At 46.0% G+C, this 26,960-nt stretch overlaps 1 protein-coding gene across 1 annotated transcript in view; it reads right to left on the reverse strand.

Moving 5' to 3' along the window:
• LOC144762010 (cGMP-dependent protein kinase 2-like) overlaps window positions 1-26,960 on the reverse strand; it is a 243,369-nt gene that overhangs the window by 4,557 nt on the left and 211,852 nt on the right. The window contains exons 19-20 of the mRNA XM_078647174.1: window positions 15,860-15,922; window positions 12,280-12,355 (exon numbers count right to left, since the gene is read on the reverse strand). Of these exons, the coding sequence (XP_078503300.1) occupies window positions 12,280-12,355; window positions 15,860-15,922 (139 nt within the window). The remainder of the gene's footprint in view (window positions 1-12,279; window positions 12,356-15,859; window positions 15,923-26,960) is intronic.

The raw sequence follows: 26,960 nt of genomic DNA on the forward strand, positions 1-26,960 counted from the left end.
TTGGAATGTTGGGAGCTCCATTGCAGACAATGTAGTGCTCCCTGCTTCTACGGGCCGGTAAAGGCCCGCAGAGCAACATTCTAATGTTCTTCAAAGGCTTCTCGAAGCTCAAGGGGATTTATATCCCCTCGAGCTTCGAGAACCCTTTGTTTAATTTGTTAGAACTTTCTGCCCTCTAGTGGCAGAATGTTCTAATAGCCTTATAGCCCTTTGTAGCAGGGCTATACTGGCTATTAAGTCCCGCTGTCTCGTTAAAGTCCCTCGCCTCGGGCCTTTAACGATTCAGCGGGCCTTTAATAGCCGGTATAGCCAGCTACGGCGGGCTATAAGGCTATATTAAAGTCCTGCTACCGTGTTAAAGTCCCTCGTCTTCGGCTCGGGCCTTTAATACTGCAGCAGGCCTTTAATAGCCGGTATAGCCCGCTACGGCAGGCTTTAAGGCTATATTGAATTAGTAAACAACTGTTGTTTTGCTCACTTCTAAATCATTCAAACACTGCTACCATGTGGCAGGCTGTCAGAAGTGCCGGTGCCAAGCACCAAAAACCACCCGCTCAAATTAAGCACTGCGGCCGGGGTCGGGCTGCCCTGATTGGTGCTCTCACGAGGTGTCCTTTCATCAATGAATCACACTTGGTTATTCTGTACACACATCCATTTTCTTACTCTATTTGGGCAGTTATTCCTTATAAGATATGTTTAAGATAGTTACTCATTTCTCATATAGTCAGTGGCTCCCTCAAATGCCCGGTTGAGAGGTGTGTGGGTCTCTCTTGTATGGCCAGACCTGCACAAGGCCTACTCTCAGACATAGGATTGTAGATGAAGTTGACTCTGTTATTCTTTTCCTCTTTATTAATTTAGACACCTTAATGAGACTGGCTGAAATTACAGAGTGTTGGAGATCTGTAAAATATAAAGGCTGCTCCTGGGGTCACAGCAGCTTTGTGACCGGGGGTCGCCCTGATCATCTTGTGTAATAAGGGCACAGTATAAAAGGAATGCAAGGCACAATCCATGCCAAGCCCTGGGTCAGACTGTCTACTAAAGATCTCTGCATTCACCCCAGTGCAGAGGACAATTTGGGCTGTAATGAAGAGGGGGAGGGCAGGTAAGTTAGCTTTAGGATGTATTTCGACGAAGGAAGCCTGAAAACTGCAACTCCTCAGGTTTCACCTTCACAACCGCAACTGTCCCTGGCAAATTCCATTCACCTCCAGTTCTAGGATACAAATCTTAACAACTAAAAGAACCCGCAAACACGCATGTATACAAAAATCCCCAACACTGTGAGCAAGGGACCCACGTCTGGGCATACCCTGCCAACTTTGGGCTAACAAAGCAAACACAAGGAGATGATGGACAGAGCACTGAAACTTTTCAGGCACTCATCCCCAATCACAGATCTGGGTTGAATCCATCATCATTCTTTAGCTCACCTTGCCACCTCAGTTGGCAGGGTATGCCCAGACGTGAGTCCCTTGCTCACTTTGCCACTGGATTCAAGCAAGCCTGGCTGAAGACGGCTGAAATGCCAGAAACCAGTCCTGGGAAGCTTGATTCCGGTCCAGGGAAGGCATGGCTTGGCAGTTCGGGCTGGACGGTTCCCATGAGGCACAGGGTCAGACTGATTTGCATATGGCCATGTCTGAACTGGGGGGGTGGAGTGAGCTAAATAATGATCTGTGACTGGGGGTGAGTGTCTGAAAAGTTTCAGCTCTCCGTTCATCATCTCCTTGTGTTTGCTTGATTCATTCTGTCTCCCCACAGTAAAAAAAAGTTCAGACCTTACTTCCTAGAAACTTCACAAATCATTAGCAAGGTAATTTTTTCAGGCCAGCCATTTCTGATGTACATTCTCTCTTCCACCAGAACCAATCGTTACCATAAATATCCACCCATTCTTCACTGGAGATTGCCCTCAGTTCTGCCCAACTTATAGTGGCCATTCCATGCTCTTCCTCTGTACATTATTTTACAGTAATAGGAGGTTGGATTAAAAATATCAGCCCCACTGTCCTTGACACCAAGTAACGTTTTGACTATATAATGCTAATCAGTCAGTCTTATTGATATTCTTGAAATACCTGGAGTGCCACAGCATACCCTTAGAAGTCAACACTTTTATGAGTGGCTTATGATCAGCTCAAAATGTGTATACCAAACACAACAAACATTGCTGAAAATGTTCCATCCCATAAATATAAATACGTGCAAGCATTTCCCACTGGATAATGGAATAACGATCCTCAGTAGGAGTTACAGATCAGGGTGCAAAAGAGATACAGCTAGATTCATCATTATCCAGTTTTGCGAGTCCTTAATAGCGATTCATAAGGAATCGCTATTAAGGACTTGCACAAAACGGGATTCATGTAGGAATTGCAAAAAATATTGCGATTCCTACATCTTCCTTATTTGCGATTCCTTATTTGCGATTCATTCCAATGGGCCAAAGGCCCATAGGAATGAATGGGGAGTTATTCCTTATTTGCGATTAGCAATTTGCTAATCGCAAATAAGGATGCGATTTCAAGGGTGACAGGGGTGTCCAAAGGACACCCTGTAGCACCCCTGAAAAGCAAATGTAGCCAGTGCATTTTTCTGAGTTTTCGCTATTTACCACGAAGTCTGACTTCGTGGTAAATAGCGGCCAGAAATTGCGAATTCGCACATTGGAAATGGCTGATGAATAAATGCAATTCCTCGCAAATATGCGATTTCGCAATTAGCGATTTTTGCATTTGGGATGATGAATCCCAAATGCCAATAATTGCACTCGCAAAGGGCCAGATTCTCAGAATCTGGCCCTTTGCGAGCCGTTTTCGGCTTGATAAATCTAGCTGATAGCGACTTCCTTCCCATCTAGGCCTTTTATACAGGTCCCAGCCCCTTCTCACTCACAGCTGTAGTTAGAATAGATTTGGTACAGGGATTAAAAACTTGAAAAGGAGTTGCAATCGAATTGTCATTCTTGATCAGAATCAAGGATTGTTTGTTGAGTCTCCTGGACTGGAAACATCTAAAGGGTGTAATAAAAGTCCAGTTTCTCGCTATCTTCATGTTGGGGTACCTGGTGGTCGATTGAGTACGTTTACTTTAGAATTTTGAACACGGTCATAAGTTTGCTAATCTTTGACAAAGGATACTTATCCTCCTGAATATTTATATTCAGGTCTCTAATGTCCACACACAACTAGAGGAGTGGGAAATTCACAGAACTTTTATTTTGCCTAGTTATGTGAAATTGCGGCAAAAAGACACAAAATTACGCTTGATTACATAAAATATAAATCCGTCATTTCATTCTATAACTTAGCACAAACTGAGGTCTGCGCCAATTTTGGCACGAGGATACATTTAAATAAAAGCACCACAAAAAACAGCTGTTCATATGCAGTTGTTTCCATGTGTACGCAGGATGTGTTTATCATGATATGCCGATGATACTCAATTGGTGCTTGCAGTACACAACGACGGAAAAGCAGTTGCTGCCAGATTTCAGGAAGGAATGCTAGCCATTAGTACATGGATGGCCAACAACTGTCTAAAATAAACTCCGACAAGACGGAGGTGATGATCTTCGGCAACCTATCCCCCAGCTGGTCACCCACTTGGTGGCCAGCCAAATTGGGATCACCTCCGTCCCCCGTCAAAAAGGTCAGAAACCTCAGTGTTATTTTTGACGACAAACTATCTTTCATTCACCACGCTAACACAGTTATCTCCTCGTCCTTCTACGTCCTTAGGATGATAAAAAAAACTCCTGCCATTTCTCCCACCTAGTGCTGGCAAAACACTCATCAGCACTTTGGTAATGTTAAAAGTTGATTACTGTAATGGTCCCCTAATCAAGGCCCAGGAAAAGGTCCTTAGCAAGCTACAACTGATACAGAATGCGTCCGCTAGGATTCTGACAGGTACCCCCAAGTACAAGTCTATATCCAAGGTGCTGCGCTAGCTCCACTGGCTACCCATAAGAAGCAGAACCAAATTCAAAGCACTATGCATTGCATATAAGGCCACCCGTAACACCGGACCTGAGTTCTTTAAAAAAACTCTATGTGCATACATGCCCAACATACGGTTGTATGACGTTACAACGCATGCTTTTACCACGCATGCTGTTACAACGCAGTTTTTACAACGCATGCACTTGCTCTCTTCAGCAGCCAACCTTTTGACGATCCCTTGAACTAAAAGCCTCTTGGGGCGACAGACAATTCACCGTCACCACTGCCAAGCTGTGGAACACTCTCCCCCTCCACATTAAGTCCAGCCCCACCCTGCTAGTTTTTAGGAAACAGGTAAAAACCTGGCTTTTCGACCAATAGTCACCCGCATTAAGCCAATTCATCACACAGTCCGCAGCGCCAAGACATCCATGGGTATTTGCGCGCTCTACAAGTTGCTTAGATAAATAAAAATAAATACGCAGTAACATTTTACTGTGAATTGTGCATTTGAGGTCAATTTTTGGTGCATAATTACACAAAGTGGCATAATGGCATAATTTCAGAAATTTCACGTAAAAAGTGCAATGGTAAATTCCCCAAATGATGCAAACTACGCTGGTGTCATTTAACTTTCCCCCAGGCCTTCACGCAGCCTAATCTTCCCGCTGGCTTGTCTTGCCATGAGCAAAGGGGAAAGCCATTTTGCAGACTCCAGTCCTTCTATAGCACGCTTCTCTGATGTCAGATAACAGGCTGTGATTGTTTTATGTAGACAAAATACACATGGAAAAAACTGCCAAAGGAATATGTGAAGGAGTTGTAAGAAGGAGTCTCCAGGTTTGAAAAATACTCAGGAATAGATTCCAATCTCCCAAATTGCAACAGTAGATGCCCAATATTGTTTTAGTATTCACTATTTATTGCATTCATTTAGGAAACTGAATTGAAAGGCTGGGAGGGAGAGAGGGAAGTCGGTCACAGGAGGTGGATACGTTAAAGTTTCCCTATGTGCTCACGATTACAGATCCCTATTCAGACTGAGGGAACTTATTAGAAAGGATGTCATTTGCAGGCTTACTCTGGCAGCAGCTACTCTCCTCCGGGCAACTGCCTTCCCCCCATTTCAGGGAGGACAAAGTCAATGGGAGAACATATTACTACTACCAAATAAGGTGGACCCTGCCTGAACCCTTAACCCCTTCCGCGCTCATGACGAGCTCAGCTCGTCATGAGTTACGCCGCTCGTACGCTCATGACGAGCTGAGCTCGTCATGTAACGCGGTATTTACAAAAACGCAGCGCACAGCGGGAAAACCGCTAGCGCGCATGCGGTTAAGTACTGTGCTGGAGACACTAAGGGGCATATTACCTAGCAATAGCGATTTTTATCGCTAAGCAGGGTTAGAGGGAATAATTTTATCGCCGCGCTACGACGATTTTTATCGCTGAGATACCTTGCTATCATCAAGGTTTATCTCAGAAACGATAAAAATCATTCAAAATGCGTGAATATCGCTGGAAATACAGCGATATTCACACATTATCATGACAATGCTCTTAGCCATGTTATCCACCTACCATTGGATAACATGGCTAAGAACTGCTCTGGGCAGGTGTTAGCTTTTGGAGATATTCGCGCTTAGCGCGAATATTTCCAAAACTACGCCTTTGTAGGTAATAGGAGATAGCGATGTTAGCGACTGTTTTCAGTCGCTAACATCTTGCCACGCCCACTTTGCATATCATTAGCGATAATTATCGCTGACATGCAAAGTGGGCCCCTAAATGCCCACTATCGCCTACAAGCTGTCGCTAACTGGTGTTAGCAACAGATGGTAATAGGGCGATAAAATTATCACCGCATTAGCGGGAAAAAGTCCCGCTAATGCGGCGATAATGGCCCTTGGTAATATGCCCCTAACTTTTCCACCACCATGGACACGCTGCCACTGGTGTCCTGTTACAGTGACCTCAATCAGTGAAGCCTTCGGGGTCTCAGGATCCACTACCCAAATAAGGTCATTCATCCCAACTTTTGGTCACCCATGTGGTGGACTCCCTTAACTCATTTCAGCTACCCTCTCAGGTAGCCTACTCAATCAATCAATCAAAGCATTTATATAGCGCACTACTCACCCGGAGGGTCTCAAGGCGCTAGGGGAGGGGGGGTCCGCTACTGCTCGAACAGCCAGGTCTTGAGCTGCTTCCTGAAGGCGAGGTGGTCCTGGTCAGGCGGAGGTGGGTTGGGAGGGAGTTCCAGGTCTTGGCGGCCAGGTAGGAGAAGGACCTTCCCCCTCTGGTGGCTCTTCGAGAGCGGGGGACGGTGGCGAGGGCGTGGCCGGTCGATCGAAGCTAGCGTGTGGGAGCGTAGAAGTTGAGGTGGCTGTTGAGGTATCCTGGGCCTTGGTTGTGTAGGGCTTTGTGTGCGTGGGTGAGGAGACGGAAGGTGATTCTCTTGTTGACCGGGAGCCAGTGCAGGTCTCTCAGGTGTCCGGAGATGTGGCTGCGACGGGGGATGTCCAGGATGAGTCGTGCTGAGGCGTTCTGGATCCGCTGGAGTCTCTTCTGGAGTTTGGCGGTGGTACCGGCGTAGAGGGAGTTGCCGTAGTCCAGACGGCTGGTGACGAGGGCCTGGGTGACCGTCTTCCTGGTCTCGGTGGGGATCCACCGGAAGATCTTACGTAGCATGCGCAGGGTGTTGAAGCATGACGAGGAGACGGCGTTGATTTGTCTGTTCATGGAGAGGGAGGAGTCCAGGATGAAGCCCAGGTTGCGTGCGTGGTCTGTTGGTTTAGGAGCGCTGCCCAGGGCGGGGGGCCACCAGGAGTCATCCCAGGCGGAGGGTGAGGATCCCAGGATGAGGACTTCCGTCTTGTCCGAGTTCAGTTTCAGGCAGCTGTTCATCATCCACTTGGCTACGTCTGTCATCCCTTCGTGTAGGTTGGCTCTGGCGGCGGCGGGGTCGTTGGTGAGGGAGAGGATCAGCTGGGTGTCGTCGGCATAGGAGATGGTGTTGAGGTTGTGTTGGCGTGCGATAGCTGCGAGGGGGCTCATGTAGACGTTGAAGAGGGTTGGGCTGAGCGAGGAGCCTTGAGGGACGCCGCAGATGACTTCGGTGGCTTCTGACCTGAACGGGGGGAGGCGGACTCTCTGTGTCCTTCCGGCGAGGAAGGAGATGATCCACTCCAGTGCCTTCTCCTGGATTCCGATGTTGTTGAGGCGCTGCACTAGGGTGCGGTGGCAGACAGTGTCGAAAGCCGCGGAGAGGTCTAGGAGGATGAGGGCCGCTGTTTCTCCGTTGTCGAGCAGGGCACGGATGTCATCGGTGGCTGCGATCAGGGCAGTCTCGGTGCTGTGGTTGGCCCGGAATCCAGACTGCGAGAGGTCGAGGGATCCGTTCGTCTCGAGGAAGGCGGCCAGCTGCTTGTTGATGGTCTTCTCGATGACTTTTGCAGGAAACGGGAGCAGCGAGATGGGGCGGTAGTTCTTGAGGTCGGTGGGGTCGGCTGATGGCTTCTTAAGAAGAGCGCTGAGTTCGGTGTGCTTCCAGCTCTCCGGGAAGGTAGCGGTGTCAAAGGAGGTGTTGATGATGTCCCGCAGGTGGGGTGCGATGACAGCGTTGGCCTTGTTGAAGACGTGGTGAGCGCAGGGGTCGGTCGGAGATCCGGAGTGGATGGAGTTCATCGTGCGGACGGTGTCTTCGATGCTGATCGGGGTCCAGGCGCGGAGAGCGGTGGTGGGGGATGGTGGTTCGGTCGTGGCATGCGTCGGTTGAGTGCTGAAGCTGTTGTGTATGTCCGCGATCTTGTTGTAGAAGTAGGAGGCGAGGGAGTTGCAGAGGTCTTGTGAAGGGGTGATGTAGTTGTTTCCGGCGTTGGGGTTGGAGAGCTCTTTGACGATGTTGAAGAGTTCCTTGCTGTTGTGTGCGTTGTTGTCCAGTCGTTCCTTGAATGCAGTTTTCTTGGTGGCGTGAATCAGTTGGTGGTGTTTTCGGGTGGCGAGCTTGAGGGCAGTCATGTTGTCCGGTGTTGGGTCTCTGCGCCAGGCTTTCTCGAGGGCTCGGCAGTTCCTCTTGGAGCTCTTGAGTTCGTCGGTGAACCATGGTGCTTTCTTGCTGCCGGGTCTGCTAGGCGGGGTCCTCAGAGGGGCGAGGTTGTCTGGGCAGTTGCTGATCCACTTTGTGAGGTTGGTGGCCGCCTGGCTGGGGTTCATTGCGCCGGCAGGAGTGTTCTTGCCCAGGGAAGTCGCGAGCTGGTCGGCTGTGATCTTGTTCCAGCTTCTGCGTGCAACCTGTTGCTGGTGGTGGTGGATCGTGGTCCTTCTGAAGCTGAAGTGGACGCAGCTGTGGTCCGTCCAGTGGAGTCCGGTGGCGTGACTGAAGGTGATGTCCTTGCTGGATGAGAACACGGGGTCGAGTGTGTGTCCGGCGTAGTGGGTGGGGGTGGTCACCAGCTGCTTGAGTCCGAGGTTTGCGAGGTTGTCCAGCAGGTTGGTGGAGTTGCGGTCGTTGTTGTTCTCCAGGTGGAAGTTGAGGTCCCCGAGGAGGATGTAGTCAGCGGAGGGGAGGGCGTGCGGGCTGATGAAGTCAGCGATATCTTCGCTGAATTGTGTGCGTGGTCCCGGGGGTCTGTAGATGAGGGTGCCTCTGAGGGTGGTCTTGGGGTTGGTGTGGATCTGGAAGTGCAGGTGTTCGGCGGGTGCAAGGGTGTCGTCGGTGTTGGTCGTGATGCGGATGGTGTTCCTGTGGATGATGGCGATGCCTCCTCCTGTCTGGTTGACGCAGTCCCTCCGGATGATCTTGTAGCCGTCCGGGATGGCGATGTCGGGCGCTGAGGAGGCGTTCATACAGGTTTCCGTGAGGAAGGCGACATCAGGGGCTGAGGTGTCGAGCAGGTTCCAGAGTTCGACGGCGTGTCTGTGGACGGAGCGGGTGTTGAGCAGGATGCACTTCAGGTGGCTGCTGCTGGTGCTCGTCTTGGTCGGTGCTGGTGTAGTGCAGGTCCGGATGCAGGTGAACTTGCAGGAGCGGCAGCAGAAAGGTCCGTGGGTGTGCCTCGGGTGGCTCGGTAGCATCCAGGGATCCGGCCGGCGTTGAGTGCGTTGAGCTCGGTGGCATCGTAGGTCCGGCGGGTGGGCTGGTGTCTGTGGGGGCCAGGGGTCCTGGCACTGGACGCGGTCCAGGCGGGGATGGGCGCAGACGGGCTTACCTTTGGCGCACCTTCGGCGCTCAATCGGTGCTCCCGCTGCGCGCGTCCGCTGCGCGGGCACTCTGGGGGCGTCATAAGAGAGGAGCCGGGAGGGCGGGTCAGCTGGGTGGCGGGAGCGGGGGGGCCAATGGGCAGGAGGGGGGCGGAGACGCCGGAGGGCAGTGGCGGGAAGGGAGGGCCGGGGGCGGCTCAGCGGAGGCTGGGTCGTCCGGCGGGTGGGCAGGGGGCACACATGGGGGTACAGAAGGCAAAAGGAGGGGAGAGGGGAACACAAAAGTCAGGCACAAGGGGCAACAGAAACAGGCTAAACAAACGGCGGAGTGCAGAGGGGGAGGCAAAAGTTAGGACAACAGGAGAGCGGCAACCGGGGAGACACGAGGGAAACAGGCGGCGAGCTGCAGGGCAGAGGAAGGCAGCAGCAGGAGTGCGCAGCCAGCAGGGCAGGATGCTGGCAGGTAGCGGGCAGGAGCAGCGGTGTGGGGTCTTTATAATATACCCCGTGTCTCTGCATAAGTTATGTCTGGTGACAGTCAAAACACAGCGCACTCGGCTGTGGGGCATCATTGTTCTTCATTCCCCTATAATATCAGCCCATCTCCTTTCTTGGCTGAACAGTCATGGGTCTCCTCTCTTTTGGAAAAATCAATTTTACTTCTGTATCTACATGCTTTCATCAGGGGGGAGCCTAAAGAATACTGGGTCTGATTTATAAGTTGGCAGATAGAGTAATCTCCATGGCCTGGCGGAGGACTTAATGTCTGCCATGCTGAAACTGCTGTGCCTACCAAATTTAGAAATGACCGTCAAGCTGGCGGCCATTTCTAAAGCATTGGTAGGATCCACCGTCACGGAGATTCCCTTCAATGCTGTTTATGGTTTGATGCAGGGCTCCATCAACATAAAGTAATCGTGCACCAAACTGTTTTCTTATTTTATTTTGAAAAAAGAAAATCCCATAGCTGGATTTTCTTTTTGAAAATAAATGCTTTTCACTGCCCCATTCTGCCAGGCGTTCGTGGTGGTGACGGGAAGTAAAAACTGACCTTTAATTCAGCCCATTAAAATGGAATTAGAGGTCTTTCTCCGATGGCCCTTACTCCATAGGGCCACAGGAGGGATTTAATCACAGTTGATGCCAGCCACGGTCTGTGCAGGTAACAGCGATGGGGTAGTGAGGCCAGGTGGGGGGATTTCGAGGGACAATGCAGAGGGGGAAAAAAAAATGTTCCCTCGTCATTGTCCGTCGGAATCCCCGCCATCCGACCCCAACTCTGCTACCTGCACGGACTGCGGCTGGTGGCAACAGAGTAGTCTCTGGCATTATTAAATATAAGGTCGGCACGCATCTTTATTTGGCAGGTGTACGTTATCTTAGCAGTATAGATAGTTTCTTGCCATTGCGACGGAGTATGTATACCGCTAAAATATAAATCTTGATCGCCCTCAGTGGGATTTTCTGTGAATTTTAGTCCTGATCCCAAAGTCTACCAGAGGACAATAATTGTTAAAAATGTAATATGGGAGAAGTATTCATATTAATATTATTACTGTTTTCCCCCTGCATTTTAATGGTTTCAAAGAATCATCCTATGTGCTTCCCAGGTCGGGTGTGACTGTTTGCAGCTTTGCATACCTGGCTTCAAGGTTCCCCCAAATCTTACATATTGTGCACAGCATTGGTTCTAAAGTGGGGAAAGCAATTCCTGCAGCCAGTAACCCGACAAGCATCAATGATCAACAGTCTCCCTTCCCCCACTTTGATAGGTTAATAGAACATACAGATTCAAAAGATTGCGCCAAATTTTCTATGTCATTGCCATCCACATAACTATATACAAGCTCTTTCCCAAATATTATGAACTGTATCTTCTTCCCCTCATCCTCCATGTGTGCTGCCAGTTCATTTGGAAGTGTACTGTTGCTCCCAACAGTGGTTCCTGCTCTGCACAGCACCAGTGCTTAATTTGAGCTGGTGGTTTCCCGTGCTCAGCACCAGCACTTAATTGTCAACACCAGGGATTGTAACAGTCTGCCACATGGTGGTGCTGTTGGTCTAATTTAAAGATAAGAACAACCATAGATGTTTATTAATGCAATATACATTAAAAATGACTATTTCCTACTGCCCAAACCATTCTTATAACTTTCGGGGCCTGCAATAGGCTGAATTGTCCCACTTGTAGGAGTGTGATGATTAGTAATTGTGTTGGTATGGTCATTGGCAGCGCTGGGAGGGGCAATGTTTGGTGCAAGTTGCAGTGGCCTCCTGACTAGAGCCCTGGCACCTATTTTTTGACAAATTAAGCACTGCACAGCACTGAATTGGAGGGTATGTAACGTTTACAACGAAATTTTTACAACGCACTACCATTACAACGCAGACATTACCACGCATACCATTACAACGCATTGCGCTGGGGGCGCTCTAGGATACGTAATAAGTTTAATTTTCTATCCAACACCTTCCCTAGTGTCCACGGGGACTGGAGTTGGAATAGAAAGTTATACTTACCACTATCCAGCACCCCAAAGCGCTATGCGTTGTAACGGTATTCGTTGTAAATACCGCGTTGTAAAGGTATGCGTGGTAAAAGTATGCGTTGTAACGTCATACATCCAGGCTTGTCCCACGGCAGGCTTCTTCTCCATCCTGCCCAGCGATGGATGCCCTTTCTCGAGGCATGGTGCCACCATGGTCCTGCTGATGCTCTTGGCTAAGCAGACAAATCACATTCCATGGTACCAGCATGGCATTGCAAATTACACAACTTGAGAGGACACAGCAAGAAAGATGCAGTTTCACTCAATTTATGTCACAATCCTAACCACCTATTACCAGGTGGCTTTATAATGAATCATTTGTAAAGGAGAGAAAATGGAAATTAATATGGATTTGACCAGGCAATGTCAAAGATAACACATGGTAATTGCCTGGACTGTTAACAATAAATCAAAAACGGTATTAATAAGAGTGTTTGTGGATCAGAAGCAGTTTTGTGAATAATTACTGTTCAATTTATGGGGGAGGGGGCACTATCTCATTGTGACCTAGCACATCCAGTGTAAAACAGGCAAGCTACATAATTTTACCCTGGCTATAAACATGGTGTACATACCTGTTTAATTAATGGAATTGTTGGAGCATCAAGCTGTCTTGAGGATAGCTTCTTCCAGTTTATTTTGTTAAACCATCTAGGAGTTAGGGTGGAAGAAAACAAGAATGTCATAAGTAGAATATAAATAAAAGTCAGAAGAAGTCAGAAGTGTGCTGGTGATAGCATATACAGATGTGTTCAGTACAATAAATAATAAGGCCACAGGTGCTTCTAGGCTATCTCACAGATTGGGCCTAGTAATCACCTTCTCTGAACGGAACATGGGGGTATAATCAATATGTCTTCCCTGGTGGGCTGTTTGTGATGGATCACAGCCATGGTGAGCACAAGTTTGCAATGACTGGTCTTCTGACTCCTGGTGCCTTTTGTATTGCTGGCACCGAGGCCTCATTCTCAAACAAACAGGGCCTTCTGTGCCCTGCAGATTTTGTTTCAGAAGAAGTAGCATGCATGGTTTGATGGTTACAAGCCAGTCAGTTACCTGGGCTATGAAGTATGTGTAGTTTAGTTTGTTGAAATAAAACCCAACACATCAAGAGGTCTAAAAGTCTAACATGCGTTTAATGCAAAATTCGCAAAAGGCACCGCATATAATAAGACCACAACTGTCATTTCGACCGACCAGAGCTCTCCCTCAAAAAGGCATTTTATGCAGAAACATATGCTTCTTGTACCCCTTTCTCTCAATATAACTCTATGGAGCACAGCCATATGACAGAAACTGTTACTTCAACAAAACTACCTAAGAAGCAGGTGACAGGATCTTCTCACGGAAAGAATGTGAGAAAACAAGATAAAGATACATAAACATGCAGCTGAATTCATTATTTTTCTAAACCCACAAATGTGTTCCCAATATTGAAAGTAATGCTACGCTTTAGCACAAGATGCAGGAAATGTGCAGATGCATTAACTCAGAGAAGATGTCTTCTATGCCTACGAGATCATGAAACTTGGCCTGCATGTTAAGGGTAATGAACACTTCAAGTAAATAAGAAAAAATGCTAACATTTGAATATGTAATATATCAGTGCACATTGTGATTTATATGTGCAAGGAAGCATTCATAATTTAGGCAACAGGAATACATGGTTATGTTTTCTCAGGGTCTTCATCGATCCCCTGCTTTCAAATTAGAATTAAGTCCATTATTGTTGGGTGCCAGTGGGAGTGTTTACCACTGGAAGGGTATTATGCATGTTTCCAATGGGTCTTCCTGAAGGCCTAGAAGGTCCCGCCCAGCCCTTTCCATTACTGCCCGCGCAGGCGATACAGAGCGATGATGTGTGTGTAAAGCCTCAAATGGTGATGCCAACAGTGTAAGAGTTCTTCACATACAAAGGAATGGATGGAATGCTTGAATGAATCTCAGCCGCTGATAATTGCTTGGGCCGCATCCCAATTCATCAATTTTCACTCATCATGCTATGTCAGGTTCCACCAAGTCATATGCAAATCAGTCTTGTCCCTGCTCCAATTGGAACAGTCCAGCCCACACTGCCAAGCCAGGTCCTCCCCGAACTGGAACACACGCAACCCTGGACCAGTTTCGCCATTGCTAGGGGTCAACAGGTAAGTATAGCTTGGTTCCAGAGGCCGAGAACCTGACTCACAATTTGACTTACGTGCAGTAACGTTACGGGTGCAGAGTCTCTGCACTCGTAGTGGAATCTCTGGTCTCGCGGAAGAATCCCCACACTTGGGGCGGAATCTCCACATGGCGCACTGAAAAGCATTTGCTGCACTTTATGGATCCCCCTCTAGTCAAATCAAATCAAGTGCAGAGCCCACACACACACAACGTTAATACACCTAAGTTCTTTTGTGATTAGAGCCCACAGTGAGCACAGAACCCACGTCTGGGCATACTCGTCACACTTAGGGCATAAAAAGAAGGGATGCACAGAGTGCTTGAACTAACGTCAACCACTGGCAATCCTTTGGACCGCATCTCAATCCATCATTTTTCGTCCACCATGCCACCTGTGTTTGGATAGAACTGACAGGCCAGGTCCTCCCTAAGCCTTAATCAGGGCAAAACTGGTCCTGGATTGCTTCTGTTCAGGTTCAGGGAGTACCTGGATTAGCAGTTCGGGCTGGACTGTTCCTATTGGAGCTGGATCCAAACTGAGCCAACATGATGGGCGAAAAAAAAAATGGACTGGTATTCGGACCAAGCAATTGCCAACGGCTGAAGTTAATTCAAGCATTCCATCCAACACCTTGTAGCAGTGTAAGAGTTAACCCCTTCGCTACGGGGGTAATTCCCCCGCTGTGCTGTGTCAGAGAAGCATTCTTCGACTAGGGAATCATGCAGCAACAAGTTAGATTTTAAGGCCGGCCCCAAGGGTATCATACAGTCTGCACAGGAGAGTTTGTAAGGCATCGATGGTCTTATAACAGAACATTTTTCCACGACTCCAATAACCCAACCTATGTAACCCAGGTTTTCACCCTGGGTAGAAACAGGGATCGAGCAGGCGCACACATGATCATTCTCCAAGGAGACTTGCTACATGCAAAAACCATGAACCTGTTGGTGAACATCTAGACAGAGACTCATACTGCATGTATAGTGAAATCCTGTAGTTCCAAGTTGTTTATGGAAATAAATGTTTAACGCCTTAACTACCGAGGTAGTTCTTGCGACGACCGTTGGCCGACACCCGCAGCGAACGGGTTAAAGTCCCTAGCAAAAATCGTGTGTTGTCATATTACATGTTGTAGGGCCATATTCTCCATCCATGTTGTCAGCCTTGGCTGCCTTTGCTTTTGTCTTACGGTCAGTGACCCATATCCTATCAGAAGACTTGTGAATCCATCTCTTATTTTAATTGGCTCTAGCAATCCCCAGCCAATGCGATGCCTTGAAGATTCACGGAACATCAATGTATTGGAAGGGACACAGCGAACAGCAGCTCCACCCCCTTGCCATTACTGTTGGGTCATTTATTGGTTGCTTGGAAATTCAATAATATGAAACAATTGCTCTCCTTAGGTCCATCTTGGTAGTCAATGGGCAGATGGAAAAGTGATGATTCCCACATCCTCCCTTGGAACTTCACGGAATCCAGAAGCATGTTTTAAGGTTTGGTGGACAAATGTTCTCACAGGCTTTGGATCAGTGACTTTATGGTACCGGAAACTGGAGTTAGGGCAAATTGCATTTTAATAATCGAAAGTGACAGCAGTGATGAAGATGAACCAGAAAAATAAACATAAAACTACTTTATAAAGAAGGTACAGCAAGTTCTCCTGCTTTGCTATTATCAAATGGGAACACATTGCTTCAGGTTTTGACAGAGTTTTAGTTCACAGTGAAGGAGGCTACCTCAACCTGCTGAAAGATCCTTAATGCCTTATGAAGTGGGACACTACATGCTACCAAAGGCTCAACACTGCAGCAAGTTAGTCAAGAAGGTCCATCATTTCAAGGGCGTCTAACCACACAAGACTGGGGGGGCTCCTACAAACCTTACCACGTTTGACAAACAAAGGGAGATCGCCTGATAATCCGACACGGCCATCAGTATCATTCTTATGATAAATTTACAGATAAAAGACAACGTTTTCCTCCTACCTGTGCTTCCGGAGACCGCGTATTCCGTTTCTGTTATTTCCTAACCTCTGACCAGGACGAGGCCTGAAAATAACATGAGAGTGGAAGGAAGTGAAAAGACATGCCAGGGCCCAGCTTGTGTCATGTGCCTGAACCACTCTTGAGAACTCCTAAGTTACCCAAAGCACAGATTCAGAGTACAGACACATCTGGCAGTGCAACTAGCCACCTTAAATGATTTGTTTTTCAAATAATCCTACATCAACCTTATGGTGCACCTCGTCTCATTACCAGTGTCCCTACTTTGAATAACCAGCTAGCAATTTACAATAGTCTGTGAATCAAAAACATATCATAAACCCACTTCTAAATGTGTGCTTCTTTAGTGTGATAAATACACATGTTTTAATAGTTCATATTTCTGGAGCATTAGCATCAGCACAAAAAGTGTCATTAGCAAGTCTAAAATAAACATTGACAATGCCAACAGATCTGGCTTATAAATTAAAGTGCCTTTTGTGTCATTGATGGGGTTAGGCACTCACTAAGTCATCATATCTGACCTCTGTCACTCAAGCACCCATTCATCCGTCCACTCACTCATCCTTGCATTCACCATTGGACATAACCACAATAAAACACACACAAGCTCAACACCATACACAAAATTACAAGAATACAAATAGAAAAAAGAAAACATGGTGCTGTCTAAACAAAGCAGTAATATGCTTTTAATAGCAAAATGAAACATAGCAGTGGGTGTCTGTCTTACAAAGGTGATGTACATAGACGATCGATTTGTTTTAAAGTTCTAGCTTGCCCACCACATATAGAACCAGCATATTGTTCATTCTGGAACAGTAAAACAGCCAACAACACAATACTTCCCTGCAAATGTAATATGTGAGCTTGCATGTAACAGAAACACCTGATTGGCACCTTTAATACGGTCTAACACCAATCCCCACTTAACCCCTTGAGCGCTGGTGACGGAACCACTCCGTCACCAGCCACGGACGCGCTGTGCTGTTGACGGAGTGGTTCCGTCAAGGCCCGGCCGCCGCGCCTGCGCTGCAGTGATTTAACGCCTGCGTGGCGCGTTCTATTGAGCGGGCGGTGCCGGGACGGAACCACTCCGTCACAAGCACAGCGCGCCCGTGGCTAAGTGACGGAGCGGTTCCGTCACGAGCATGGCGGCGCTGCGCGGCCACCCCTCTCCCCCAGCGCTGCGGCGGAATAACCGCCACGGCCAAGGGGTTAAAGGGGCATTGTTTTTAACATATGTGTTACATAGTAAACAAATCAGCACTACAAGCTTTGTTGTAACTTTTCATTAAGAACTGCTAAGACCTGTGGCATCTGAAATACCTTTTCCTAATGAACCAATCAGTCTTATAGCTGTTGCCATTGGCTTGTCACAATAACCAACTCAGGCCTACAGTATTGAGCTTTGGCACAAGACAACCATCAGACATTTGCTGGCAGGGAAACCCCCATATTCTGAAACCCCAATAAAGCTACCCCCACATTTCAATGAATCAGAGACGTGTTAAACCTCAATTTCATGAGGTAATATGTCCCGAGGTAGAGCATCTCCCGGCATATCGACATTACAATCAATTAAGTGAAAGAGCCGCTCAATAACTGATCAGTGAAATAGTTTAAAGGGTTTATTACAAAACTTCAAAAGAAGTGTGGTACAGAGTCAATGCCATGAAGGTTCTCAGTAAATAGATGATTACGGAGAAGTGCAAAAGCAAAAGTATTCTAATTCCCAAGTGGGCAGCAAAATGACTAGAGAAACTGACAGCATCTCTAACAGCATCTAAGTCTTTGGGAAACGCTTGGGGCTCACCCCCAAAATGGAGCATTTATATAAACTATTTTTTGCATATTATAGCACTAACACTGCTAAATCACTGTGGTGTGTTTAAAAGGTTACATTCTCAGCAAAGCAGACCAGTTTAATTAAGCATCATATTGCCTTAGCTTCTAAGCACTATCCCACACATGAATATATATGTTTCTCACTCTATGCTCATACCATCTGGAGCTGGCAGACCAAACCAGGTACATGAACAACAGCAAGTTATTGTGATTAAACATGACACAGTGAACTAGAGCGAAGACCTTGAAAGATGTTACAGTACTGTGTCATTGTCTGAAGATTTGTTCAAGTACAGAAGGAACAAAGTTAATGGAAATAAACAAACATGATTCTGCTTTATTGTGTGATGCAGAAATAACAAACAGTGAAATGTGCCAGACAGAAGACAGGGAAGACACCCATTTAGAACAAGATGGCTGTTAGTTCCAAATTAAGGCGTAGTTTACATCAGTGAAAAAAACACTTCTGTATGTCGTAGGAAATTTGTTATAAAGGCAAAAGTACACTATATCAGTGTGGTGGATGTATGACGTTACAACGCATACTTTTACAACGCCTACCTTTACAAGAAACTTTTACAACGCAAAATCTATTACAACGCATACATTTACAACGCAAGTTTTTACAACGCATATACCTTTACAACGCATACCATTACAATGTAAGTATTGGAGAGTATATAATATTTTTTAAATGTAAATTAATTAAAATTAATATAATTTAATTTAATTTCATTTAATAATTTTTTTTTTATTTTAATTTAACTTTTTTTTTACCCTGTACCCCAAAAAATTAAAACTGACCCTGAACCCTAAAAATAACCTTTTACCCAAAAACCCAAAACTGACCCTGAACCCTAAAAATACCCTTTTACCCAAAAACCCAAAACTGACCCTGAACCCTAAAAATACCCCTTTACCCAAAAACCCAAAACTGACCCTGAACCCTAAAAATAACCTTTTACCCAAAAACCCAAAACTGACCCTGAACCCTAAAAATACCCCTTTACCCAAAAACCCAAAACTGACCCTGAACCCTAAAAATACCCTTTTACACAAAAACCCAAAACTGACCCTGAACCCTAAAAATACCCTTTTACACAAAACCCCAAACTGACCCTGAACCCTAAAAATACCCTTTTACACAAAAACCCAAAACTGACCCTGAACCCTAAAAATACCCCTTTACCCAAAAACCCAAAACTGACCCTGAACCCTAAAAATACCCCTTTACCCAAAAACCCAAAACTGACCCTGAACCCTAAAAATACCCTTTTACCCAAAAACCCAAAACTGACCCTGAACCCTAAAAATACCCCTTTACCCAAAAACCCAAAACTGACCCTGAACCCTAAAAATACCCTTTTACTCAAAAACCCAAAACTGACCCTGAACCCTAAAAATACCCTTTTACCCAAAAACCCCAAACTGACCCTGAACCCTAAAAATACCCCTTTACCCAAAAACCCAAAACTGACCCTGAACCCTAAAAATACCCTTTTACCCCAAAACCCCAAACTGACCCTGAACCCTAAAAATACCCTTTTACCCAAAAACCCAAAACTGACCCTGAACCCTAAAAATACCCCTTTACCCCAAAAACCCAAAACTGACCCTGAACCCTAAAAATACCCTTTTACCCAAAAACCCAAAACTGACCCTGAACCCTAAAAATACCCCTTTACCCAAAAACCCAAAACTGACCCTGAACCCTAAAAATACCCCTTTACCCAAAACCCCAAAACTGACCCTGAACCCTAAAAATACCCCTTTACCCAAAAACCCAAAACTGACCCTGAACCCTAAAAATACCACTTTACCCAAAAAACCAAACATATAACATTTTAAATATAATGATATACTTACCAATACTTACGTTGTAATTTTATGCGTTGTAAAGGTATCTGCATTGTAAAAACATGCGTTGTAAATGTATGCGTTGTAATAGTTTTTGCGTTGTAAAAGTTTTGTTGTAATGGTAGGGCGTTGTAAAAGTTGCGTTGTAAACGTTGTAGTCCCAGTGTGTGTATATGATCAAGTATAAAACCACATTCTCCACCTTGTTAATATTGCACAAAGATATGTAAATGTAAATGTAGTTGAGCTTATATAGCGCACAGCTACCCGCAGTGGGTTTCCCGGCGCTTGCTTAGGGAACCCTTCCTGGTATTCCCCTGTGAGATAGCAGGGTATCCACAAGGTGAAAGTCAGGCATCCCGCCGCGAGGGGCCGTTGTGGAGATTAAGCAAGCTATTGCCCAGAGTCGCAGAGTGTGAACCCGTGAGTCGAGGAGGCACCGGGGCGAGAATTATCGAGTCCATGGAATTTTTAGCCCAAGACCCTGCCGAGGCGGGGAATTGAACCCTGGTCCAGGACCGATCTCAGCTTCCGGGTCTGCTGCCTCTAACCCCTGAGCCACACTTCTCCCATGCACACAAGTCTATAACACATAGTCATAGACTTACAAAAGTATACAACATTACAGTTGGCAAAGCAAACTACTCTCTCGTCTAAGAGGGTCTAACAGGAATGCTTACACCCATAGTTTGTCGAAGAGGAAAACCAGCACCAAAATCTGTAAGCTTTAATACAGTTATAACAATTCACCCTTAAAAGCCTATTGACGTTAATATATCCTTTTCTCAATAAATATGTCAAGACTACTGCGTTTATCATAACAAACAGGACTACAACCTTTACTTTTGGCCTGTCCACATAACCAACTCAGACCTACTGTGTTGGGCATAAGGTATACCATAATAAAAGTACTGTGAAAACAACATAAAATCACTTCTTGCCGTAAATGGTCTCCGAGATCCGGTCCGAAGAGGGAACGCAAAAGGGTACGGGGAGGGGGCTCTGACAGATATCTTTGCCAAGTACTATGAGAACATATACCGGTCCCAATCCATGACGGGGAGTCTGATTGCTCTGACTTCCTGCATGATATCCCTATGCTGGCTTTGGGCCGGAAGATAGGGACATGTTAGACTCGGACTTCCATTTCGAAGAAGTGGAAAACGCCATGCTGGACTAGCAATCCAGGAAAGTGGTGGAACCGAACGGGCTTCCCACTGAGATGTTTAAAAGTCTGGTGGGTATGCTAGTCCCTTACATGCTGGACATGTTTAAGGAGGCATTTCAGGCTGGCCACCTTCCTGAGAACACGAGAATGGCGACGATAGTAGTACTCCTCAAGAAGGACAAGCCGCATGACCTGAGCAGTTCCTACAGGCCAATATCTCTTTTGAACCTTGAGGCCAAGGTCTTAGCCAAGATTATTGCAAATCGCTTGGGCCCCCTTATCGTGTCCCTGGTCCACCCAGATCAATCTGGCTTCATGCCACACAGGAGTATGAGGCTCAACCTGAGATGCTTGTTTGGAGTCATGCATATGACTCAAAGGCAACCGGATGTCCCAGCTGCACTCCTTTCGTTAGACGCAAGAATGGCGTTCGATAGCATCGAATGGCCCTACCTCTTTGCGGTGCTACAGAAGATGAGCATTGGCCCAGAACTGCAAAAATGGATCTGGCAATTGTACACTGCTCCGATGGCACGTGTTAGTGTCAAAGGGGTAATAACAGGGCTTTCATGCTGCTTTGGGGGACTTTTCAAGGGTGCCCCTTATCCCTAATGCTATTTGCGCTAGCGCAGGAACAGCTGGCAGCCTGGATCAGGAGAGACCCAGTGGTAAGGGGCATTGATATTGGGGAGGGGGGAGAATGCATACCTTATATGCGGATGATATCCTTCTTTATGGGTACAAGCCCCGTCAAACATTCCAAAGACTCATTCATATCATACAGCCCTTCGGTTCTTACTCGGGATATCGCATTTATTGGGACAAGTCCTTGGTTTTCACATTGGCAGGGGACCCTCCGGAACTGACGTCAGCATGCTCGGAGATGGTTTTACAAGAGGAATTTAAGTACTTGGGTATAAGGATAACCAAGTCTGTGGAGGAGTTCACCACACTGAATCTGCAGGCACAGCTAGCTAGGTTACGAGAGGATACGTTGCACTGGAGGGGACTCCCAGTGTCCCTTATGGGTAGGGCAGTTCTCTTCTGGATGATGGCACTCCCGCGTCTACTCTATGTTTTCCAGAACACTCCCAGGACACGTTCTTCTGTGCGATTGAGTCTGAGCTCCGCAATTTTCTAGGGGGGGGGGGGCAGTCCTAGGATTGCTTTAAAAAGCTGCAAACCGGAGTGTATGAGGGGAGCTAGCAGTCCCGGACATCAGAAAATATTATTGGGCTGCCCAACTTATTAACATTAATGGGTGGGTCTTTTCCCCGCTTGAGGAGCCAGCCTATAGGGTGGATAGATTGGCCTTGGGTGAGAAAAAGCCATCTAGGGGAACTGTATCTCAGGGGTAGGGGCTCAGCACATCTGTCACCACACACAAAAATGGTCATTGACATTTGGCACAAAGCAACTAAAATGACGGGTTGGGCGAGGAGACTCACTGAACAGACTCCATTATGGCGGGGAGATTGTCTGAGAGAAGTGCAATTGCTGCAGGGGTTCAGGACGTGGAGCCTGATAGGCATTGACGTACTCGGGGATGTCTGGAAAGGTGAGAAAATGGTGACCTTTGATACCTTGCAGGAAAGCTTTCAAATGGGGTAGGTGAATTCCTTAGATATCGCCAGTTGAGGTCGGCTCTCCACTGCCATCTAAAAGATGGGACTTTGATTCCAGAATACGCCCCACTGGAGGATAGGGTTCTGTTAGATCCTATGCTTGGAAAAGCGGTATCACTCACATATAAAAAGCAAGTGAACAATTCCCCGGACTGCCTGGGTCCCCTGAGGGAGACATGGAAATCAGAAGTGGGTCTTTCGGAGGATGATGGTCGGGTGGAGGCCCTCCAAAGCACCAGAAAAATAGCCATTAGGCCGCGCTTTAGACTGGTTCAGCTCCGAGTCCTCCATAGGTCCTATGCCTCGAGAATGGTTCAGGTACGCATTCGGGGCTGTGGTTCCGAGCTCTGCATCAGGGGTTGTGGGGAGAGAGGGTCTTTTTTCCACATACTATGGGCTTGCCCCAAGATACAGAATTATTGGAGGGGCCTGAGCCGTGTCATGGAGGCTGTAGTGGGCGACCAGGTCCTGGTAGCACCCAGGTGGAGAAATCATGTGGCCGCAATGGGCCAAGTTGTGGCTAGCAGTAGCAGGGGGGGGTTGCAAAGAGGAACATTGCACAAGCATGGGAGGGGCGATGGAACCACCGACAGTGGCAGCTTGGAAATGCGATATGGACTGGTGCCATAATGCGGAGCGGGTGGTATACCAAAGTCGTGGATGCCCCGTAAGTGGGAGAAAATATGGGGGGCCTGGACATTGTATAGAGGTCTGTGATGAGACCCCTGGGGCAGGAGGCAATGGGCTAACTTGGGAAAGTGTCCCACTGTATTTAACTGGGCTTAGTGCTGAACTGTGTAAATTGTACCTATGTACTATATGCGTCTGCTAACTGGCATGTCTTTTTGAGTTCAATATGTTTATTAAGATTTTAAAAAGATAAAAGCAGTTAGGTAAAGTTCATAATGATACCGATAGGCAAAATAAGGAAAAATCCACAGGTGCATCAGAGTATATCATGAATAACAGAAAAATTGCCACCACTCATACTTCTTAAAAGTAAAATAAAAATCATGGAACAGAGTGGCATTAGTGAATCAGAGGAACTCATAAACGGCATCTTTATATACAAAATAGAGAAAGGAAGGAGAAAGAGAAAGGGGAACAGAGCAGAGGAAAGGAAAGAAAGAAGAAGACAGAAGAAAGAGGAAAGAGGAAAAAGAAGAAGGATCTCTCTTGATGGCGCAACAAGACAAGGCACTACAAACAACAGTTATTCAGACGTCACAAAGGGGTATTGGTCGACCAACTCCCTAGAGGCCAAATCCATATAGTTATCTAAAGTTCTCCACACATTAGAAGAGATAGAAGGAGTGAGATGAGCCCTATCCACAGAGGAGTGTGCACTTCTCAAGAAGGATACCCATGCCCACCATGTGTGATAAGAAACGGAAGCAAAAGACTTCCAATCCATAAGAATCACCTTAACTGCCACAGTTAATAAAAGATCCAACAATTGCATATCTAATGTATCTAACGGCAGAGGATTCTGGGAAGCCAAGGGTCCCAATTAGACCATAGGAAAGGAAAGAGGAAACTTAATTTGAAAGATTAACATAAGATGTTTATGAATAATATCCCAAAAAGGTTGGAGAAGAGAGCAATGATAGAACATATGTGGATAATCACCAACCTCCAAGCCGCAACTCCAACATAAATCATCATCCTTTAAGTGGAGAGAACAAAGTCGCTTAGGAGTCCAATGAAGAAGGTTGATAGAGAAGAATTTGGATTGAAATAAAGAGGGAGCAATTTTATTACGCAGAGAGAACGTACCTATCAGTTGCCAGGTATCTGACGACACATGCTCCGTTAGCGCGGCACCAAAATGGCGGGACCATTTTAGCTGCGCAATGGTACAAGAATCCGAAGATGTTGAGGTCAAAAATGTATAAATGCGAGAAGCAACATGACCAGTCTTGAGCCACAAAGAAAGCAAAGAAATCAAAGGGGCGTCAGGGACAAGACGCACTTTGGCAAGAGCAACTTTAATTTTCAAGAAAGTGTAAAAATCCAGATTGGAGAGTGAAAATTGTCCAGCTAAAGAAGAAAAGGGTAGCGGGTCACCAGTGGAGTCATAAAGATGACGCACCAACGTGATACCTTTGGCAGACCAATACTGAATTAGCGGGGGATCAATAAGAACTTTTATTCGGGGATTACGCCACAAAGACGGCCACCTGGATTTATGAATCGGAGTAGCCATTTTCCGATCAAGCAATTTAACAGCTGCAACAGTATCCAGAATAATAGCTCGAGAGAAAAGAATAGATAATGAAGATGTGGTTAAAAATGAAGAAACCGGAAGAGGAGAAGAGAGGGTCTGTTCGAGGACCAACCAAGAAGGTGTATGACCAGGAAGTGAGGAAAACCACAATGCTCCTTGAGAAGCTAAGAAAGCCACCTGATACTTCCCCCAATCCGGGAAATTGCAGCCACCCATATCGTAGGGTTTCCTTAAGGATTTATATGCGATTCGAGCCCTCTTATCATTCCAGAGAAACGAAGAGGCGATGGAATCAATCTCTCGAAAAAAGGAAGCGGATAAATTCAACGGAAGCATAGATGAAATAAAGTTAATAATAGGAGTAATCATCATTTTTAAAGTTTGAACACGACCCCACCAGGAAATGTGTTTAGGAGACCAAGTATCCAAAAGGTGACGAACTTTAGTTAAGGTTTGTGCCTCATTGTACACCACGGTATCAGACAAAGTACTACAAAACCAGACCCCTAAATATTTGAGTTGCTTAGACTGCCATTTGAAACCAGCAGAACCCATATGGGCCGGAAAACAATGAGCATTAAGGGGAAACATCTCCGTCTTGTCTCTGTTTAACGTGTACCCAGAGACCTTAGAAAAAAGAGCAATTGTGTCTGTGATCGCAGGAATAGCTGAGACAATGTCATCAGAAAAAATAAGGACATCATCCGCGTAGGTCGCTAACTTCATGCACTGTGAGCCAAACGTAAACCCTTTAATGTCTGGATGAAGATCAATTAACCTAAGGAGCGGATCAATCGCTAATAAAAACAAAAGCGGGGATAGGGGGCAACCCTGACGAGTGCCTTGACGGAGACTAAAAAACTCAGAAGTAGCCCCATTTACTCTTATATTCGCTCAAGGTTGGGCATAAAGTGACATCACCATGTTAACAACGGAATCCCCAAGATTATGAGCACGAAGAACGGCATGCAAAAAAGGCCACGAGACCTTGTCAAAAGCCTTCTCGGCGTCAACTAACTGGCATGTCTTTTACATCTCGTGTATTTGTATCTTGCGAATTGCTTGTATCTGAAGCTTGTTTTCTGTTTTAATAAAAAGATATTTTTTTTTAAATCACATCTAGCACAACTTCTATCCCCACAGTTTGTCTGAGTGGGTCACCAACACAAAAACCCTTGCTACAATGGTAATCTGTGAGACTCCATGTAACAAAATACCTACCTACAGGCTTTGACACAGTGTAATAGCATTCCATCCTTTACAGCCTATTGCCTTTAGCATATGTTTTTCACAATATATAAATTGTGCCTACTGGCTTTATAATAAGATTTCATAATAAACAGATTAAATCTACAGAATCTGACATAACTTTTCCCAATGAACTGATAAGGGCTATAGCCTTTAATTTTGGCATGCCACCAACACAGGAAGATTCAGATGCACATAAACAGACACTCATTGTGCGTACAGTAAACATACAAATATGTAGAAAGTTTAGTTTGCAAAACAATATACAACCCTCTCAAGTAGGTGGCCAACACTGAAACCCTTGCTTACTATGGCAATGCACAAGATAGCATTCAATAAAAGGCCTGTTGATAGCCTCTAACAGAATTTAACAACAACCAACCAACTGTTAAGGGCCTACTGCCTTTAACATATGTTTTTCATAATAAAAAAACGAGGCCTACAACATTAGGCATAACTTTTCATAATAAGGATGTCAGACTTATGGAATCAGGCATAACTTTTCCCACTGCATCAACCAGTCCTATAGCTGGTCACCATACCCAAGGTAGGCCTTCCATACTGAGCTTAAGCTTTCCGAAAAGGCAGCCAACAGTTGTATAGTCATAAAGTACAAAGGTATACAAAATTACAATTGTATAAGCAAGATAGTATCTATCCAAAGAGAGTCTAACAATGGATCTCAAATAGTAAATCATCTATATCCACGGTTTGTCACAGAGGGTACCAACACCAAACCCATTGCCTGTTAAAGTACTCTGTGAGTTTCAATGCAACAAAATGCTTCTCCAAAGGCTTTCATATAGCATAAAAACAATATCACTCTTAAATGGATTAATGTTACCATATAGTTCATAAAATAAATAAATTTGGCCTACTGCCTTCGTAGTAATATTTCATGATGATTAGATCGGGCCTTTAGCCATGATCATTGGCTTAACATCATAACTCAGTGCTTCCCAAGCGTTTTAGAATTACAACCCACTTTTCAGAATGACAAATTTTCGCAACCCCCCCCCTAGCTTTATTGAACATGACGCAGGTGATTCTTTAATGTAACAAAAGCATGGTGTGGCAGCGCACTCTCATTTACAGATACCACATATTCTA

Source organism: Lissotriton helveticus, chromosome 6 (assembly GCF_964261635.1).
Source record: "Lissotriton helveticus chromosome 6, aLisHel1.1, whole genome shotgun sequence".
In the NCBI taxonomy this organism is placed as follows: domain Eukaryota; kingdom Metazoa; phylum Chordata; class Amphibia; order Caudata; family Salamandridae; genus Lissotriton; species Lissotriton helveticus.